Source organism: Octopus bimaculoides, chromosome 2 (assembly GCF_046866305.1).
Source record: "Octopus bimaculoides isolate indiv1 chromosome 2, ASM4686630v1, whole genome shotgun sequence".
NCBI classification, from domain to species: domain Eukaryota; kingdom Metazoa; phylum Mollusca; class Cephalopoda; order Octopoda; family Octopodidae; genus Octopus; species Octopus bimaculoides.
In genome coordinates this window covers 76,153,417-76,174,901 of record NC_142929.1, presented here as the reverse complement: position 1 = coordinate 76,174,901, position 21,485 = coordinate 76,153,417, and the positions used below count along the sequence as shown (strand labels likewise).

At 36.7% G+C, this 21,485-nt stretch overlaps 1 protein-coding gene across 2 annotated transcripts in view; it reads right to left on the bottom strand.

Moving 5' to 3' along the window:
* Positions 1 to 21,485, bottom strand: part of LOC106875359 (uncharacterized) — a 100,537-nt gene that overhangs the window by 52,585 nt on the left and 26,467 nt on the right. For both annotated transcript variants that reach the window (XM_014923451.3, XM_014923452.3), the window contains exons 3-4: positions 5,953 to 6,001; positions 3,758 to 3,901 (exon numbers count right to left, since the gene is read on the bottom strand). In XM_014923451.3, the coding sequence (XP_014778937.2) occupies positions 3,758 to 3,901; positions 5,953 to 6,001 (193 nt within the window). The remainder of the gene's footprint in view (positions 1 to 3,757; positions 3,902 to 5,952; positions 6,002 to 21,485) is intronic.

Below are 21,485 nucleotides of genomic sequence, written 5' to 3'. Positions count from 1 at the left end.
TGGAACAATCTGTACCAAATTTAGCATGAAGGTTTTTCCTTATTCAGGGAAGGTTCTGTTTGAAGTTCAATATTCCCGTGACATAAATTAGAGATACTGACAAGAGTTATTCAAATAATTGTTTGTGGGATGGACCTACTAAAATTAGCTAAAGTACACTTGATATTTCATATTTAAATCTAGTGTGACTACTTCTACTTGGATATTGGTCCTACTTCATATTCGAAATCGAATCTACAAATTCCCCCTAACCATATGGCCTATTGTTCTGCATGGCCAAACCGCTGGATCAATCTGTACTAAATTCAGCATGAAGGTTTTTCATTACTTGGGGAAGGTTCAGGGAGAGTGGGGGGCACTAAATTTTAAACTTTTTTCAAAAACAGAAATATGTTTTACATACTTGTCATATACATCAGTTTTGTTTTTTCGCTTTAAAAGTAAACAATTCTGATAGAAGCAAACACGATATTGAATAATTCTCCGTCATACACCTACGACCCCACCTCTTTTTTTTTAAAGTAAAGATAAATACTTTTTAATTGTGATAAAGAAAGAAGAAGTTTAGTCCTTACTGCCAAAATTCATTTCTCTTGGGAAATATAAGGGCGACAATGTCTTCATTCCATGGATCCCGTTAATCCCATCTGACTTCCCCAATGAATTTAAACGGCTCCAGTTTCCCAGGAGACTAAGTTTTGCTATGTCCATAAACAAATCTCAAGCACAATCTCTCAACCTTGTTGGACTTAACCTTGCTTCTCCTTGCTTCTCTCATGCAAGATGTTTGCAAGTTGGAAGTCCTAAAACTCTTTTTCTTTATACACCAATTAAAGAACACGCTAAAAACATTGTATATTTAGAAGTTCTACAAAATTAAACTGTGACTGTTTTCAGGATTTGCTTTAATAACTTTGTTTATACTCATGTCATCTGATAGAATTTTACTGAAAATATTTTTTTTATCAGAATACATTTCCTTTAACATTCTTTAAACTTTCAAGCAATGCCAGATATATATATATATATATATATATATATACATATATATATATATATATATATATATTCTTTTATTTGTTTCAGTTATTTGACTGCGGCAATGCTGGAGAACTGCCTTTGGTCAAGCAAATCGACCCCAGGACTTATTCTTTGTAAACCTAGTACTTATTCTATCAGTTCTTTTGCTGAACTACTAAGTTACGAGGATATAAACACACCAACATCAGTTGTCAAGCGATGTTGGGGGAACAAACACAAACACACACATATATGATGGGCTTCTTTCAGTTTCCGTCTGCCAAATCCACTCACATGGCTTTGGTCAGCCCGAGGCTAAAGTAGAAGACACTTTCCCAAGGTGCCATACAGTGGGACTGAACCCGTAACCATGTGGTTGGTAAGCAAGCTACCTACCACACAGTCACTCCTGTGCCTATACATACACACACACTCATAAATATGTACATAGGCAATATTACTGATTACCCATCACTTGCTTTCTTCCTTTCCTGCAAATATTTAGAGCTGCCATTAGTGTCTCTAACCCATGACCCTCTACCGTTACTAGCCAGGTTGACAATTGCTAAATATAAGGACTTACTCCTAGTTACTCTAGTTAAGTACTTTTTCTCCAATAATCTCCTGGTTAAAGTAGAACTACATCACATCCAGGTTACTCCTCTTTTTAATCAATTTTGCAATAATTCTTTAAGGTGCAGGCGAGACTGTGTAGTTAAGAAGTTTGTTTCCCAACCATGTGGTTTTAGGTTCAGTCCTAATGCATGGCACCTTAGCCAAGTGTTTTCTACTCTAGCTCCAGACCAACCAAAAGTTTGTAAGTGGATTTGGTACACAGAACCTGGCATGTGTATGTGCATGCATGTATGAGTAAATGGGATGTGTGCATGTGTGTTTGTATCCCATTATCTTGATATCATGTGATTGTTGTAAACTAGTGCCACCATCATATAGATTATGTTGTTCATTTCCAATCTTCTATGAAAACATGTCAGGACATGAGGAAACATAAGGGTTGGTAACTGGAAGGGCATCCAGCCATAGAAAATCTGCCTCAGCAAATTCCATCTAACCATGCAAGCATGGAAAAGTGGAAGTCAAGACATCAATGAAGACCTTTCTATGATTTTCATAGCCCAATCCAACAATCTGATATCTCTATAATTTCCTCTCTCAAGCATCTCCTTTGTCCTTCCAGTTGTTTGTGATTATACTGCTATTTCAGTCACTGGGTATGGCACCTCTTTGTATTAGCTGACTGGCTATATAAGTGATTAGCCAGTGCCCTACTGCACCAGATATTTTAACCCTTTAGCATTGAAACCGGTCATATCCAGCTCAATTATTCTGCCTGTTTTATGTTTAAACTGCCCAGATCCAGCTTCTCACACCTACCCTACAATATTATTCTGAAAATAAATAATCACATCATTGAAATCTCAAAGTTTCAAGATAATGCACAATTAAGTCGAAACAATGCAAATAAATAAGTATTACATTTGACAGAGTAATCTGAATGCTACAGGGTTAAACATATCAACAACTAACTCTAATGAACCAACTGCTTTACTACCTTTACATCCTTAATCCATCTATCTACCACACTGCTGACAACTTTATTGTCTGGTTATTTTGTAGAGTCTTTTGGGGTTAGACTCTACCCGTCCATGTATTCTCCACATAGTCATGCTCCCTTGCCTGTTTCTTTTCATTGTCAGTAAGAACAAATGTGGTGTTATCATTCTGTACACCTTTCTCACAACATCTCAATTCTCTCTAATATACCACCTAGCAAACTCAAACAGCTCATACCTCTGATACAGAACATGTGAAAACCTCTTTCTTTCTGCTTCTCCTCTTGCTAAATATACCTGGAGTCTAGCTTCTCTTTGAGTTGTTTGATATTTTTCTTTGCTACCCACTTTCTTCCAGGTTTTCCAAGCCAGTCTTTTAGTGTTTATGATTTCATCTATAACACTAGTTGACTGGGAATTTGCACCAGATCTAGTCAGTATTCTCATAGAAACTTCCAGTTTTCCTCCCTCTTATAAATCATTACTTCTTCCCCAATTCTGTGGTAAGCATCAAAATTGAACTTTGATAAATCTATGAGCAGCCAAGGACTTGAAAACAACTTTCAAGTAAGTTCTGAGTAACCAGATGAAGCTTTTGACAAAAACACTGACAAATTTCCACTCACCTCATATATTGAGGTGCCGCCTAGACAACTCATCACTATCATTTCTTTGCAGCTACACTGATTCATTATTACTCTCTCCTACTAAATGTCAGTAGCCATCGACCTCCCCTACAATAAGAACCTGCTCCACCCTTCTCCCTACTTTTGTACTTTGAACCTAATATCTTAGCATAAAGCCACTCTCACCTTAGGTTTTGTAGTCATCTGAGCTGCATAGCAACCTCACTAGTGCCAGTAGCATGAGGAAAGCACCCAGTAAACACTGTAAAACAGTTGCTGTTAGGAAGGGCATCTAACCATAGAAACTACATGAAAGCAAACACTGGAACCTGATACAATCTTTGGACTCATTGGATCCTATCAAATCATCCAGCACATGTTAGCATGGAACATGGATGTTGAATGATGATGATGAGCTAGTCTCATTCAAGAAAATAAAACTTACATTAGTTTTACATTGTACATACACGTACAACAAAGAAGTATTACATACAATTAAACAGAGATAATGGAATAGGTAATAATGGATTTACTCACTTCAGCTGAGCAGATATTTCAAGAGCATAGTTTCCAATGTCAACACCAGCATTTTTCAGTTGAAGCAATGCTGTTGGGCCAAGTACTTTATCAATGCCATTTAAAAATGCCTTTTGGTCAAACACCCATTGATCTTTGCAAGCTCTACAAGGAAAACAATATAATTTTATGTATGTAGCTTGAAATACCACCAATCACTGACATTTCAAGTGTTCGTTGTTTTTTTTTAAAGTTATTCATTTATGAAAAGTTTTGTTTAAAACTATGTAAATAGGTTAATTGATTGGCTGGTTTTAGAAACAATATCAAAATTAGTTCCATTCCTTACTTTACAGACAGAATTTACAACTAAACAGTAATGATAAAATAAAACTTTGTTCCAGTTGACTTTTGTGATTATCAGAAAAATAAGAATATTTTCAAATTTAAGTAAATTAATAACCATCCATCAACCTTCGATGGAACAAATAACTCTTGGATGTGACATGTGTTCTTCTAAATAAACTAGAATGAATTCTGCTGAAGGTATCAGTTGAGGGAATAAGTTTACCACCCCAATGGTCTATGGGATGTGACGTGTTCTTCCAAATAAACTAGAATAAATTCTGCTGAAGGTATCAGTTGAGGGAATAAGTTTACCACCCCAATGGTCTATGGGATGTGACGTGTTCTTCCAAATAAACTAGAATGAATTCTGCTGAAGGTATCGGTTGAGGGAATAAGTTTACCTCCCCAATGGTTTATGGTAGGATTTGAACTCAGTATATAAAGAACTGGAACAAATATCACAAGATATCTAGCTCAACATTATAACAGTTCCACCAGTCCATTGTTTTGGAATGGTATTTTTCTTTTTATCAACTCTGAAAGGATGAAAGCAAAGTTTAGAACAAATACAGTGAGAAATAATACATTTCTAAATCTCTCAGAGAGATTTATGCAGTAGTGATATGATGAAGTAGTTGTATGCTGTCAACTTAATGTGACAGTCCCCTGAAGGGAATAATACGACTGTTGGTTAGACCTAGAAAGCTGCATCACTTCCTGTCGGCCTTGACACATTTCCTGTGTCCTTATGTTTACAAGAGGGAGACAAGTTGACAGCATACAACTACATTGTATCACAAATGCATAAATCTGAGAGATTTAGAAATGTATTACTTCTAAATTTGAAATCAGTAAATGTATTTCACTAGAATTATTATGTTTACAAGAGCTTGACAGGCATCTTCGACTAGCGGGTCATGCTACTCCAGACTGATGACGAGCAAAGACTCAGAAACATGTCTCTGAATGCAGGCTTAGCTGGGTAGAGGTGCTTGTCTCCCCCTTGTAAACATAAGGACACAGGAAATGTGTCAAGGCCGACAGGAAGCGGTGCAGCTTCCTAGGTCTAACCAACAGTAGTATTATTCCCTTCAGGGGACTGTCATATTAAGTTGACAGCATACAACTAAATACAGTGAGGTATTTTGCTTGATGAAATATTTCCTGGTTCTGTAGAGGAAGATTAGTTTTGGGGATTCAGTTTTGGCTATGTTATGAATGTGAGATCACTTGTAGTAGATGAGAGCTACTGGTGCTGGCACCATGAAAAAAGCACCCAGTACACTCGATAAAGTGGTCGGCATTAGGAAAGGCATCCAACCATAAAACCATGCCAAAGCAGACACTAGAGCATAGTGCAGACCTCTGGCTCACTGGTTCTTATTGAACCATCCAACCTATACCAGCATGGAAAAAGGGGGGCATTAAATGCTGATAATGATATTGTGGCCAAGGATACAGTGAAACACTAATAACAAAATAACCAAATGCAAACTTCTTAGTCACTTGCCCAAAATTCTATAAACTCAACCATTCTAAATTCAGTATGAGATAACCCAAAGAATTCTTAAACAATAACTTTTCATTTATATATAATGATGCAGTTGCTTTTCTTTATTGCAATGAAAGTGGCCAGTTTCCATAACTTTTTCAAATGCAGATTTACAGACTGGGAAAGTAGAGGTAGATGGATGAAGTTAGTGTGGTTAATGCTGCAAGTTATTGATTGGAGTGGGAACACAAATAGGAATGAATAATTGGAGAAAATGTTTATCTTAGAGTTATGCAAGATATTTAATGTGTTCAGGAAGGAGTAACAGAGAGGCTGCAAGGAAGGAAAAACAGATTTAAAGAAAGAAATAACATACTTGCAAGTTTCAGCATTGACACCAGTTGGCTGGTTTGCTTTCAGCTCCTCTGTACAAGAAAAACAATATTGACAAATATGAAAATAGTGGTACCTTCGTAGACACTCATACACATATGCATGCACACAAATGTATGTTGAAACATGAAAACACACCATATATACACAAAGTAGTACATGCTGATATTTTAAAGATTTATTTGGCAATAATAATTTATCAAAATATCTGAATGTGTAAAACTTTTCAACTTACATCATCACAGAAAGCTAGCTCTACAAGTGTTATAAGATAGAAATGTAAAAATATGTAACAGACATTGGGGCTCTCGACATTCTTCCAGTTCATCAGCTCCTGTTGAACCATCCATCCTATGCCAGCATAGAATACAGTTATTACATGATGATGATAAGTATAATTAATACCAGACATAAAATAATGAGGTGGAAAAGGCCAATACATTGGATTAAATGTATTGCAATACTTAGTTCCTCTCCCCAACACACTCCTGCAACCTACAGAACCACATATCTCTCATCCTTCTCCTGTTTACTGTATCCTTATTATTATTCTGCTACTTTCTCTCCCTTTTTTTCTCCACTTCTTGTCCACTATTTACTACACCCATCCTTCAACCCTACCCAACCCTTCCTCTCACTTATTCCTCACCTTCACTCCCCCATACACTCTTTAAAACTCTACACATCCTCACTCTGATTTCTTCTATCCCCACTCACTTCTACAGAGCACATACTTTCAGGGTTCACCTAGATGTGAGAAGACCTCCCACTCAGGAGTTAGTCTTGAGAGAAAATTCTCTTGAGCAGTAATTCCAAATATGAAATGACTTGGACCATGCTGACCCACTCAATCCATGCCAACAAGGAAAGTGGATGTATGATAATGATCTATGTTTTCACTTTGTAGTTCAGAGTCAGTGGTATTCACAATTCTACTTCAGTTGCTCTATTTTTTAACTGGAATTTCTTATGCAAAGAAATTTGCTATATTTAACCCTGTTGAAAACTACACTGCTTTTGTTTCAATTAATTTTGAAAATAATAAAGAATTTAGTAGAATAATTTTGTCATCATGAAGCTGGTGTTTGGAACAAAACCTTAAAATGGAATTTTGTTGTAGGATTTTAATTCAGATCACTTTAACGTTTTTGTTACCATATTTCTGTTAAAATTCCCTGCTGTGGTTTCAATTAATTTTGAAAATAATGAGGAATTTAGTAGAGTAAGTTTGTCATTAATAAGCTGACAATTGGAACATAAATTAACATGGCATTTCACATTTTAAATAAAGATTTTATTTAAATGACTTTACAAACAGGGATGGCTTCAAGTGGGTTGGTTATCAAAAGGGTAATCTTAAATAATTGTAGCAGTTTTAACAGAATGAATTGATTCCTATATTTTTTTATGTGTTATAGCACAGATGGTCTTATTCTTAAGTATTGACTGAGAAATCATTCCTTCTTCTAGCTGCAAATTAGTTGAAATCACGATTCTTCATGATTGCTCAGCTGTTGCAGTGATTATTTTCTCACAGGTGTTTAATTGCAAATTTAAATGTAAAACAAGTCGAGAAATATATTCTTACAAAGAGTTAGTTGCTATGCTATATGGCATGTTGCTTAATGTTATGGCACATACAAACAATGTGCATATGGGAAATACTTCTAAAACCATAGAAATCTCTGTTAACACCACAACCAGCTTTGGTGATGATAGGGATGCATCAGTGACAATGATTTCCCAACGATATTAAAAGCAAAAAAAAAGTTGATGAATTTTTTTGTTAATTAGGTATGACTGAGTGGTTAAGGAGTTCACTTCCCGAATCACATGGTTTGCATGACACTTTGGATATTCTACAATCCTAGGATGATCAAAGCCTTGTGTGAATAGATTTGGTAGACAGAAACTGAAAGTTCACACACACACGCGTGCATATACATACACACTACATAGACATGTATACACACTACAGACATATATACATACATACTACATACACACACACACATATATATATATATTATTAATGTGAAGGCACATGGGTCAGTGGTTAGAGCGTTGAGCTTACAATCGTGAGGTTGTGAGTTCGAATCCCAGACCAGGCTACATGTTGTGTTCTTGAGCAAGACACTTTATTTCATGTTGCTCCAGTTCACTCATCTGTAGAAATGAGTGACGACATCACTGGTGCCAAGCTGTATCAGCCTTTGCCTTTCCCTTGGATAACACTGGTGGCGTGGAGAGGGGAGGCCGGTGTGCATGGGCGACTGCTGGTTTTCCATAAACAACCTTGCCTGGACTTGTGCCTGGGAGGGTAACTTTCTAGGTACAATCCCATGGTCAGTCATGACCGAAGGGGGTCTCAGCATTATTAATACTTAGCAGAAGCAACAGAGTAACTCAAGGGCTGAGTTTCATGCATTGGTGCTTATCAAACACTTCAATATGTACCAATGCACAAACCTCTTGGCCCTTGAGTCACTCTGTTGCTTCAGCTAGATATTAAAAATATACATACACTCATATTTTTAGTTCTATTTTTCCTGTTTGCATCACCATCATCATCATCGTTTAACGTCCGCTTTCCATGCTAGCATGGGTTGGACGATTTGACTGAGGACTGGTGAAACCGGATGGCAACACCAGGCTCCAATCTAAATTTGGCAGAGTTTCTACAGCTGGATGCCCTTCCTAATGCCAACCACTCAGAGAGTGTAGTAGGTGCTTTTACGTGTCACCTGCACGAAGGCCAGTCAGGCAATACTGGCAACGTGTGTGTGTGTCTGTTCCCCCATCACTGCTTGATAACTAGTGCTGGTGTGTTTACATCCCCATAACTTAGCAGACAATTAGAATAAGTACTAGACTAGAAAAAAAAGTCCTGGGGTCAAATTGTTCCACTAAAAACCCTTCAAGGTGGTGTTCCAGCATGGCAACAGTCAAATGACTGAAACAAGTAAAATAATAAAAGAATATATCAAAATTATTATCTTTTGTTTTGATTGTTGCTGAATCTGGTAACAAAGCACCAATTATTTCCTAAACATTTGAGCCTTCGCCAAGAGTCTAGTCCTGAAATGTTAAACTTTTTCTCTTCTTCATGATGAACTACTGTATACATACATAGAAATATACATACATAGAAATCCATATGTGAATATCTAGAGATATATAGAGAAACAAAAACTGAAATTATTCATCAGATGAACACTCATGTATAAGCATATAGAGATTTATATATTTACAGAGCAAATTAACATGGAGTACAAAAAATACAGAAAGCTAAAGGGAGAAAGCATGGTATTTCAGGTCCAACAGCTGTTTCTGGGGGCTTGGAATTACGTAATAGTTGTAATGTTGGCAGATGGAGTGTGAAAAAACTGCCAAAGAAATGCAACCAGTAGTGGATGCATATAAACACCATAAAGCCAGCCTCTGTCATCAGGATAAAAGTTTCTGTCATGAGTCGCATTTGGAAGTTGTTATAGTAGTTCCTCATCAGAACCATAATTTTCTCCAGAATATAAAAGATGTCCATTGCTTCCATCAACAATTTATGTGGTACAGAACCATAACCATTAGCCACATCCAGCCAATATTCAAATGCCTTTTGTTTTTCTTCACATCTTGTATCACATACCAGATTGAAGATGTATGTTCCACACACCCAGGAATTCTGGGGATTCCAGCCTTCGGGACACTTTCAGTCACAAATCCATTAACTTGTAGATATGTGGCTGTTCTCTTAACAAGTACACCCATGTAAATCTTATCATTCACACTCAGGATTGAAACTGGTCTGAACTGGCCAATCAGTTCTACTTCAGCTTCTTTTGGTAAGTAAACTCCTTCTGCCTTGCACCAGTCATAAACCAGTTCACCTTTACACCACAACTGTCTAAGTAGTAGGTAAAGCTGGTCACATAATTGAGTATAATACTTGTACACTTTGTATGGCACTCCACCACCTGCTGCACTCTTTGCTCTTGCCTTTTTCCCAAGTATGTCTACTTCTTTCCTGCCTAAATCATCAGCTTGAAATTTGATTCCTGGTTTCATTAGGCATTTCAAACCATTTATGGGTGGGAATGTTTGATCTCACTTTGGGTCACTGTATGTCTCCTGTATATGCCTATCCAGTTCATCTATAGTGTATTTTAGCCTGTCACTCTTATCCTCAACAAACAGCTTCCTGGTAACCTCATAAGAGTTAAGGAACTGCTCTCTTGTCTGCTTACTTTCCTTTCTTCTTTCAATGCATGTGATATCTATTTGCATGTTATGGCACTTTTTCTTTAGATCTGCCTTGTCCTCGAGACTGGCCTGTTTCTACAGCTTCCATAAGATCTCTCTTTTTAACTGTTTCATCTGTCTTTTGTGCCTGCTTTCGCTGGGCTTAGCAAATAGCTTCTTACCACCCTCCTTTACACAAAATAACTTGAAATCTCATAGACTGTACTTGCAACCTTATTCAGCTTGTCTTGGGTTGATGCCATTTTATGAAGTATCTTGCACACTTTCTTTCTAAATGTGTTCTAACTGGCCTTCTTATTTGCAGCTGGCCACAAAACCTTTAGTTTCTTCATCGTCTCATCTGGTGAAGAGGCATCTTGACCTAAAGACTTTGAAAGAATTGCAGCTGAAGCATTTATCAATCCACTGTGGTTTGACTCCTGAGATGATTTGCTTCATATCTGACAGTCAAATGACCAACACTGTTTTGATTTCTTCAAACACTTCTTGCTCTGATGGATCTTCAATCTAATTTGGATACCAAATGTTTTATGGTACTGCCTGCACTTGTAGCCACTTCCCGTCTTCTCTATATTCCTTTGTATTGGTCCTATTTCCAATCTAATGTGTGTATTATCTTGAATACCCATATTTGAGTGATTCTCTACTCCCTACTTCTTGGTCAATCATGGGGTTGCATATGTATTGTGTCTTCATATTGCACAATAGTTATTAACGGGTGTTACCATCATATACGCAGTGGCATTCATTTCTAATCTTCCAGGAAAACATGTTCAGCCATAGGGAAATATTACCTTGCTTGAAAACAGGTGAGGGTTGGTGACAGGAGGTATATCTATTTATAGAAAATCTGCCTCAACAAACTTCATATGACTAATGTCAATATGAAAACGTAGACATTAAAAAGACGATAATTATGACGATGATGATGCATTGACCTTATGATTATAGGTGAGGATTTTTAAAGGCTGTTTTTAGATCCAGCTCCATATAGATAAACTTAACAGTGGATAGGATGCTAGTCTATCACAGACATTATTCCCAAATGATCTGGTACTGATTACTAACATTATATGAACTATGACAATGTAGAAGAATTTTGACCAGAAACATAACAAACTGCCTGCAACAAGTCTGACATCCTGATTCATAAGCCAACAATCCAATATTTTATATACTACTAGCAGTATAGCCTGGCGTTGCCCAGGATTAAGCTAGGATTATGAAGTGATCAAGTGCGTTATTTTAAACCAAAATAAGTAACATTGACATCAGATTTGCGCTGAATCCGTTGAAATTGGTTAGCTGAAAATGGTTTGCTGGCAATTTGATTGTGAAATTCCATAAGGAATCAATGTATTGGTTATTTCCACTCATTGACTGCTTTTTTTAAGTTGCATTAGAGATCTGCATAAGAGAATGTTGATCTGAATGTTTGCATTGGGGATCTGAATTGGAGCAGCTTAGGAAAACTTACCACAGCCTTAACCAAAAAATAAGGGGCCTGTCCCTCTAGGTTACGTCTATGAGCAACTTAGCCAATCACTGATATCAGCCGAGTGAGCATTGTTCTTGGAGAAGTCAGCATTGTCCAATAAAAAAGTGGAAGAGTCCATAAGTCATGTTGCCATGGTTTGAGAATATGTCTGGTCAATGCTTCCGGATCACTGTTTATAACCACATCAGCTGCAATGACAACTTGTCTATAAAACTTTGCTATAGATAACATTGCGTGTTTTGCCCTGAGGAGCATACACAAAAAGATCGTTTCTACTACCCACACGGGAGCAGGCCACATAAAGTTGCCCATGTGAAAAGCATGGCTCCCCCAAATGGATGCCTGCCACCAATAGTGTTTGGCCTTGGGATTTGTTGATGGACATGGCAAAGCATGGTCTCACCGGGAACTGCGATCTGCAGAAGTGAAATGGTATGTCTGACCCCGAGGGATAAAGGTGCATCCTTGAAATGAAAACATTTTCACCCCTCCCGCACTCTGTAACAATGGTGGCCTCAATCAAGTGGGGCATCAGGGACTTAACTACTAAGCGGGTCCCGTTGCACTGTTTAGGCGGAAGCAAATTTCTGATTAGTATAATTGGGCATCCAGCCCTTAGCCTAAGAATGTGAGGTGGAAGCCCTGCTGGCTCCAATGAGTTGAGAAACTCAATAGGGTGATTGACAATGTCTTGGGGGTCACAGGTCCGGTCAATCGATTTGTAGATGCACTCCTCACCCGGAATTCGGCTTATGAGCTGGTCATTGATAGCACTGACAGCTACATTTTTGGGGGCCAGGATAGTTCTTTCACTGAGCCAATTGATGTCTGCATAGTTACTTTCCAGATTGGGGAACACTGTTTCCAAAAGATCAGAAGAGTTGTCCACGGTGTTGCACAGTTCAGAGATGGATATGTCGCCCTTATCATTCTTAGGAACCTTCCCTTCTCCAAGGGCTAAAATGTCTTCAGCAAATGCTGCAGACGTGCTATCACCAAGCAAGTGCGCACGCATGTTTGTGCTTAGGCTTAAGATCTTAACCTGGGGCCACAACGTGGATGACTTAAGGCATGCACGCACTTCATCAGCCCTGGTTCCTTTAAGGATGACAGGAAGGGTTTGTTGGAAATCTCCTGAAAGCAATAGAGTTACACCACCCATAGAAGCTGTAGAATCCCTATCTTTCAGTGACTGGTCCAGTGCTTCAAGGGCACCCTTATTGGCCATTGTGCATTCGTCCCATACAATGAGACAGCACTGTCTAAGAACTTCAGCTTCCTCTGAATCTTTGCTAATATTGCAAGTAGGAACCTCGGCCCTCACCAAATCCAAAGGCAGCTTGAATGCCGAGTGCGCCGTCCTACCTCCTGGCAATAACGTAGCAGCGATTCCCGAGGATGCAACAGCTAGCGCAATTTGTTTCTCGCGACAAATCTTAGCAAGTTCCTCTGTAGCCTACCATATGTCTGTGGAGGAGTTTTAGCAGATTGCGTAGTAGTAATGGCAGCAGTGTTTTGCGAATTTCGGACTGCTCGTGGTTCCGCAATCTCGGAGGCTCTTGAATTGGCAGTGGCAGCAGCATTTTTAGAATTGCGTGCTGCCCGTTGTTCAACAGTCTCGGAGGCTCTTGCTTTGGCAGTGGCAGCAGCATTCTTTCAATTGCGTATTGCTCGTTGTTCAGCTGTCTCAGTTGCTCTTGCATTGGCAGTGGCAGCAGCGTTTTTTGAATTGCAAGCAGATCGAGCTGAGCTCGTTTCTTGAAAACGCACCAAACGGTCGTACGACTTCCTCCTTTGTAATCGCATGGCTCTTTCGTCGTCACTTTCAGTGACTCTCCTGCTCAAAGCATGCAAAGAGGTTTGAGCCAATCGCAAATTACTTTCTTGAGAAGTCTCATTGACCCTTCTAGCCCTCTGTGCCAACGCAGCAGCCGTTCGACGCCCGAGACAGATTCTTTTCTTAGGTGGCATTTTGTAAATTGGGAGAGAGAGAAAATGAATAAAATAATATAATAAAATTTAAAAATCAAGAATGCAGATTCTCTACGTAAGAAATATGCTACAAAACCCCGTTTTTGAAACTATATCTAATGTTTAAGAAGAAAAAAAAGCATTTTACATTTTCAGCCTCGGAAATCCACTCCCCACACACATTGATCTTTTCACCATCTATTTTTCAATGTACGGGGAAAAAACGGAGATTAAGAATATGGAAAACATTTTTCACTCTTCGTATGAAATATAACAGTCAAGTAAAGAATTTAAACAAAAAAGCAAACAAAAACTAAGAAACCAAATGTGCTAGTTGCTAATTACATCGTCATTGGGTTTTATTTTCTAATTGAATGAACCAACATACAGAGATGAAAAATAAGGAAAACATTTTTAAATCTCAAATTTACCGAGTAAAGGTAAATTTTTAGATAACACTCGCATGATTTTCACTAAGAAAAAATAAATGGAACACTGACAAATTGTTACATACCTCGTTGTTTCATTGTTGTTAAAGAAATGGATGGCGAAAAATCGCCGAAGACACTTGTTACAGAAAAGGCCGATATTAAGGGCTCGTACCGGCGTGAAATATAAACAAAACTATTTTAATTGTTGTGTGAGAAAGTATATATAATTTCATTATAAAATATATTGTCTTTCAAAAACATTGAACCTATATCTCATGTTTAAGAAGAAAAAGAAGAAAATTGACATTTAAATTTTTGATGAACGCTGACAGAGAGCGCGCTCTCCCTCTCTATCTCTTTCCCACCCTTACACACATTTATCTCTCTCTCTTTCTTTCTTTCTCTCTCCCTGTCTCACACACACACAGCAACATTACACACACACACATGCTGCTCTCTCACACTAACAAAAGAACTTCACATACACACCACACTTTCTGTCTGGTATATACTCACTATAAAAAGATAGCGTCTATTTCTTTTTGGCAACATGTGTTTTGTGTGTAATGTTGCTGTGTGTGTGTGAGAGAAGGAGAGAGAGAAAGAAAGAGATAGAGATAACTGGCATGTGTGTGTAAGGGAGGGAGAGAGAGAGAGAGAAGGTATTTTTTTCTTACCACACAGCTGTTAAGAAATAGCCGCCCTCTCCTACTTTTTTTTTTTGTCAGAGGCTGGCAAACAAAATTGTATCTCTCCTTCACCCTCCCTCTCACAAACATACAATTTCTCTCTCTCTCGCATTCACGCGCGTACGCACAGATTTGACTTCGCCATGTCAACAAACTTCAAAATTGGTAAAAGTTTATCGATTTTTACAGCTATACGCGGGTGCCTCTGAGAGAAAAATTTCGCTAAAATGCACATAAAGTCATTCCGAATCTTCTCCTAAAATTGGAGCGACATGCGTGCTAATTTGTGGACATGCATAAACCACATTCACATACACACACACACACACAAACATCTTCTGTTTTATAGATATTGATGCCATCATACCGCTACAAGAGTTATAGAGGGGAAAAAAAGTGGTCACAACTTTCATGTATTTCCCTATGACCTTAACAAAGTAACTGATTCTAAGTGAGAAGTGAAATCAGATCATAAGTTTTTACTTGAGAGTTTATCACTGCACCACAGCAATAAGATCAATATGCAGCTGAACACCATTAAAATTTAAACCAACTTTTCTTAACTGTTGATATTTTGAGATATGATAAAGGAAAATATAGTATTCTATTACCAACAATAAATATGCAAATAAAACAGAATGAAAAAAATGTCAGTGGAATTGTCCAACTTTGTGTATATAATTACATCTTTTATGTTTCTTTTAATGTTTCCTCTAAAGTTATTGAACATCTGCTGTTTCCCCTGAATGATTCCTAAGTAAATACATAAATTAAACAAAAAAAAAATCAACACATTTAATTCAAACATCAGTGCTTGATTGATATTCAATGCCGATCCTATCATTACAAAGTATTTAAACCAGCCATATTCAACCCATATATTCCACTTTGTCCCATGTCCAAACCACATCTGGCTTTGCACACCTACCCTATAATTAAGTATCACTATAGAATACCATACAATGAAGACAAGCACAGTTTGAACATGCAGAAACACACTTTTTGCTTCGTCATTTTCATATCAAAATAAATATTTTGCAAGGAAACCTATATATCATTTAAAAGTTCTGGATGTGAACTTCCTTTTCATATAGCTTTACTTAAAATCTGAAAGTTACATATCATGTTAGGGTCCCTCAAACACCTTAGTATTTCCATGCATTTACAAACTTTGTTGGGGTTTTTTTGGGTTTTTTTTTTACTCCTGAACATTAGCCCTCATTCTGATTCAATGCACTCAAGCACCATAACTTGAGTTATGATAAAAATCATACTGTCACGAAGAGGAAGGTTTTCACTTTATTTTGATAGAAAAACCGATGGGAGTAGGTGAGGTATTTCTTACGAAATATAACAGTTAACTTTTACTTAGAAAAGGACATATTTTCTTCAAGATTTTTATATCATAAGCAAATAAATTTCTTACAAATTCAATGTGGTCAGTGCTAAATCTGGACACAATATGGTGAAAAAGCAAAAAGTCAGTAAAGAGGGTAGTATACTGATCCTACTTGCCAAACTGATGTATTCACACGCAGTGAGAGGTCAAAGAGAACACAAATCCAAGGCTTCAAATCTTGAGTTTGAACCAGGATTTCAAGAACTGGATGAACTAATTACTAAGTAAACATATCGTTGCTATTATGTTAGACTGTCGTATGTCCAAATTTGGCCAAAGCGTTTTTTCAATATTTATTTTTGCTTGCAACAGCCAGTTCTTTTGGTCAAACTATTGTATCTCCAGCTGCCAAGATATCAAAAATTGTCAAAGAGTAGTACAATGGTTTTCCTGTGGAATGTTGAAACTATTTTTTTTGTTTTCTGAAAAAGCAACATTTTAGACTTACAACACTTTTGCATAATAGCAATGATATATTTCTACTAAAAATCCACTAAATTGAGTTTAATAAGTCTTCTAGAGTCCAAACTTAGCTTGAAATCATTATATTGAGAATGTTGTTTATTCCTTCTCACTGTTTTAACATGTTGAGAGCTGCTCAGCAAACCTATTGGATATTCTTGTACATGTAAATTTCACTTTTCTTTGAGAAATATTGATCAAATTCCACCAATGAAAATTATATTGTGCAATGAATATAATTTTGTAAACTATTAAAGTCAGATGTAATGTTTTTTCGGTTTTTTTTCTGTTGCTGAAAACTGTTGGGATAATTTGTATCAGTGTTTACATTTTCGTTTTGGGTATTTTCTTTCTCTCCTATGAATGAGTTTGCTATAAGTTACAGATGTTGTTAATGCCTTTAATTTATGTTTTTAATGCTTACATTTTGTTTGATTTTTTTAAATCCAGGTCTACATACAATTCTGACAAAGGTCAGGTGATTGTAAGATGTGCTAGAAACAACAGCTAAATCTCCCTTAAATCACACATATTTTCATTTGAAAATATTTTCAAAATTATTTTTTTACGCATCGTTTTTAAGTGTGTAGTGCAAACAAAATTGGCCAAAATTGGTCAGGAGAGTGGTGGAAAAAAATTATAAACTCCCAAAAACCTTATGCCCCCACCACCCATCATTTCCAAGAATGTGATGCAAAAAAAAAATTGGAAAAATCCCTATCAAAATGGAGAAAATACAACTCATGTGGGCATCCTGATCTGAAACTTGGCCATTTATACACCTTTTTAATAGTCCATTAAAATTTTATTGAAATGTTATGTTCCAAAATCTCAGGATTTATTTAGTTCTATACCAACTACAAATTTGCAAAACTCAAATCCCTGTGACTTGTACTTTGGATTTAACTAGGTCTGAAAACACTGAAATTGACTGTGACATGTAACAAAATAGGCTTTACATAAATATTTTTAAAATTGCCAAAAAAAGTTTTCTTTCCAAGAACCTGAAAAAAAATAGGCAACTGCTATACTATGGTCATTATTAATTTGTGTAATTTGAAAATGATTACCACCTCAGTTTCAAAGATATGACTTCACAAATATGGCTAATTATTCAGTTAGGCTAATTAGGCAAGATTTTGACCATTTCGCTGACCATTCAAATTGTCATATTTCCTAAAATATTCACCCAAATTTCACAAATGGAATATCAAAATGTTTCTTTTTTGGATGTTCTTGAAGAAAGAGTACAATAGAAGTTGCATTTAAATATTTTCAAAAATTCTTGTGACCCCTACTATGATATAAACATTCACATCAGCTAAATCTCTAAGATAATGTGTGATTAATTCAAAACTGTGAATAAATAAGCATTATTTGACAGGTTAACATTGGTATAAATAGAACAAAAAAAAAAAAAGAAAAACAGTCATCATTCTAGCTGAAACATGGCCAAAAACTCTATACTTCTTTTAGTCTGAGACCTAAACTAGAAACCCCAAGTTACATCATCTCAGTCATCATTAGTCAGCAATAACAAACCAAAAGATAATTGATGTACAGTGCAATGTTTATGACAGATAAAGTGAATGATGATTGATATATAGTGCAATATTTATGACACTTATATTGAGTTTACAAATAAACATCATCTGTAACAGTCAAGTATATAAAACAATTGTACAAGTTATATATATTAACAAAGATATTAAGGTAGTGAAGACACAGAGCAGAATAGAGTTGTCACGATCATCATTTTACATCAGCTTTCCATGCTGGTATAGGATGGACAGGTTGTCACAGTCAGAATCAGCATGTATATACTGCAGTATATAAGCAGTATATACCATCAGAAAAAAAAATGTGAAACAAAGTGTAGCATAATAAACGATCTCCTAAGTGGGAGGTCTTTTCACATCTAGGTGAACCCTGAAGGTATGTACTCTGTAGACGTGAGTGGGGACAGAACAAACCAGCCTCTTCTCAAAGAAGCATCAGTGATAGAAACAAGAAATATAGTGATGAAACAAATGTGTGATAGAGAGGAGGATTGATAAGAGTATTCAGTATTCTGGGCCAGGTACAGGACTAAGATGGTATGGCAGAGGTTTATATGACCCAGAAGACAGGTCCAAGATGTGTAAGAGAAAAAGAATAAAAGTATGCAGGCAAATACAATGACATAGCATGACGACAGTCTTCTCCAGGTTAACAAAAGCCAGGTATACTGCGCTGGAGAAGACCCATCCCTCTCAGTGAAATAAGGTCCTGTTAAGTTCCCCACCCATCCATCCCCCCAACAACTCATCTTGTAACACCCATCCCTCCAATACAACTCATTCAGGTTCTGTAAATACCATTTATCCCCTTACACTTCACACTGTATCCCTAGTACTGTCCCTTAACTTCACCTCCTCCTTGACTCATTCCCTATTTCCTAGACTTCCCCTCACCCAAACTGATACTTACTGCATCTACCTCAATCCTCATCTCTAATCATGTCGCACTCCTCTTACACTCTTGTAAACTTATCTATATACACACCCTTTCAATTCCTCTATCCCTATTCTCTCTCTTATATTTACCTTGTACCTTGAGGGTACAACCACATCATCTCTCTTTCCAGCTGAAGAAGCCATATATCCCCTCTTTAGCAAGACACCTATTCCTGTTCCTCTATCATACTTTCACCTCTCTCAATATTATAGCCCCACTCACTTCAGAGAGCTTGAGAATACTTGGTGACCTCACTCGACCCAGAACCATAGGAAAATCACCCAATATACATTGTAAAGTGGTTGGTATTAGGAAGAACATTCCACTGTAGAAACCATGCCAAAGCAGACAGTGAAGCTAAGTGCAGTCTTCTGACTTGTCAGTTCCTGTCAAACCATCTAACAAGGTTCTCAACCATTTTTTTTTAATGACAATTTCATTCTGGTAGAACCCCATGGTCATTTGATGTCTAAAAACTAGTTTTATAGATATGTATTTCAAAAGTTCCTATACTGTTTTTCATACGTTTACTTGTGTACATTTGCAATAGCACTCTTTGAGAGAACATGTTTCAGTGACTGGAAACAAAGAAAGAAACCTAGTTGTTTCTTGCAATAAAAATACATATAAAAGCAAAATTTATCCATGGACTATTCAAATATTGCTGAGGATCCCCAATTTACTACTTTACAGCATGTACGGACTCCCAAAAATCTTATATGACCCCAGGGGTCATATGAACTACTGGTTTAACCCATACCAGCATGAGAAAAGGACATTAAAGTATGACAGTGATGATGGTGATGATTATGATGTTCCATGCCTGTGATTAGTTTGGCTAAGACTCCTTTCCATCACACTTCTTGCACTTGAAACCATATGATTGTGAAGCAACCTTATTCACCACACAGCCATGCTGGCGTGGCTGTGTGGTGAATAAGGTTGCTTGGATGCATAAATCAAGGAGATTTTAATCTACATCAGAAATATTAGGAAAAACGATATAAATAACCACCCCATCCCACAAAAGCAAGTGAGAAAAGAGCTCTGAAGATTATGAGCATTATATAGAAATAAACTACTTTACACAACTAAAACAAGAAGCTTGAATAATGGAAAATATGTAATAATTCCACAATTAATATAAGATATAAAAAAAAAAGCATGACCTTGACTTAAAGCAAACAAAGAATATTGTTAAAATGTAGTAACGCTCTGTATATTCTTACAACTTCACCCAATTTTTAGTAGTATTCAATGGTAGGTCAAAATACCCTTCTCCTTCAAATACAGTAACTAAATATAATTTAATGAGAAAACCCATTAAATTTATAATTTCTTTATTTTCTAATTTTCATTCTATAAACAGATCCCACTGGAGAAATTTTGCCTTAATGAAAAATCAGGGAAACTGAATGATACCGTTTATAGGTTTCTTTTATTAAAATTCTTAATGTTATTATTATTCATTCAACTAGAGTAGTGAGCTGGCAGAACATTACCGCACTGGACAAAATGCTTAAAGGGCATTTCATCTGTTTTTACATTTTAATTTCAAATTCCTCCAAGGTCAACTTTACCTTTCATTGTTTTGGAGTCAATAAATTAAGGATCAGTTAACCACTGTGGTCAACTTACCTCCTCCCTCAAAATTACTAGCCTTGTGCCAAAATTTGAAACCATTATTATTCATTTAATTCCTTTAGAAAGCAATGGAAGTACATTCAGAAGAATTGATAATTATTCGGCCAAGCAAGACTAACATACTATGTGTGATGATCTAAACTGTTTACTAAACTATCTAAATAGCTTTCTATTTCTAACTCAAATGTTTCTAAAATACACATGAAGTTTCTGAGGTAATTAAGAACAAACGATAGCATTTTTTTTCAAGAAAAATCATTTCAGTAAAATAGGAAATATTCATCATCATTATCATTTTAACTTCTATTTTTCCATGCTAGCATGGGTTAGATATGACTACACTTATACTGAGACAGTTTTCTTGACAAGGGTTGGCATCAGGAAGACACCAACTCCAACCTGTTTACAAATGAGGTAATAATTCCTTTATCTATCAAACAACAGCTCAAAGCTGCTTTCCCAGTGGACTACAAACAAACAACACTGTTTGCTTCTAAAGCCACTATTTACAACCAGCTAGAATCCCACAAGTGATAAGAGGAAATACAAACTCACACACAAACACACATACAGATATAGACCAAGTGAACTGAACCAGCAAGACTTTTGTGTCTTGCTAACAGATGTGACATAAACTTGAACACTTTTAGTCAATAGACTTAAACT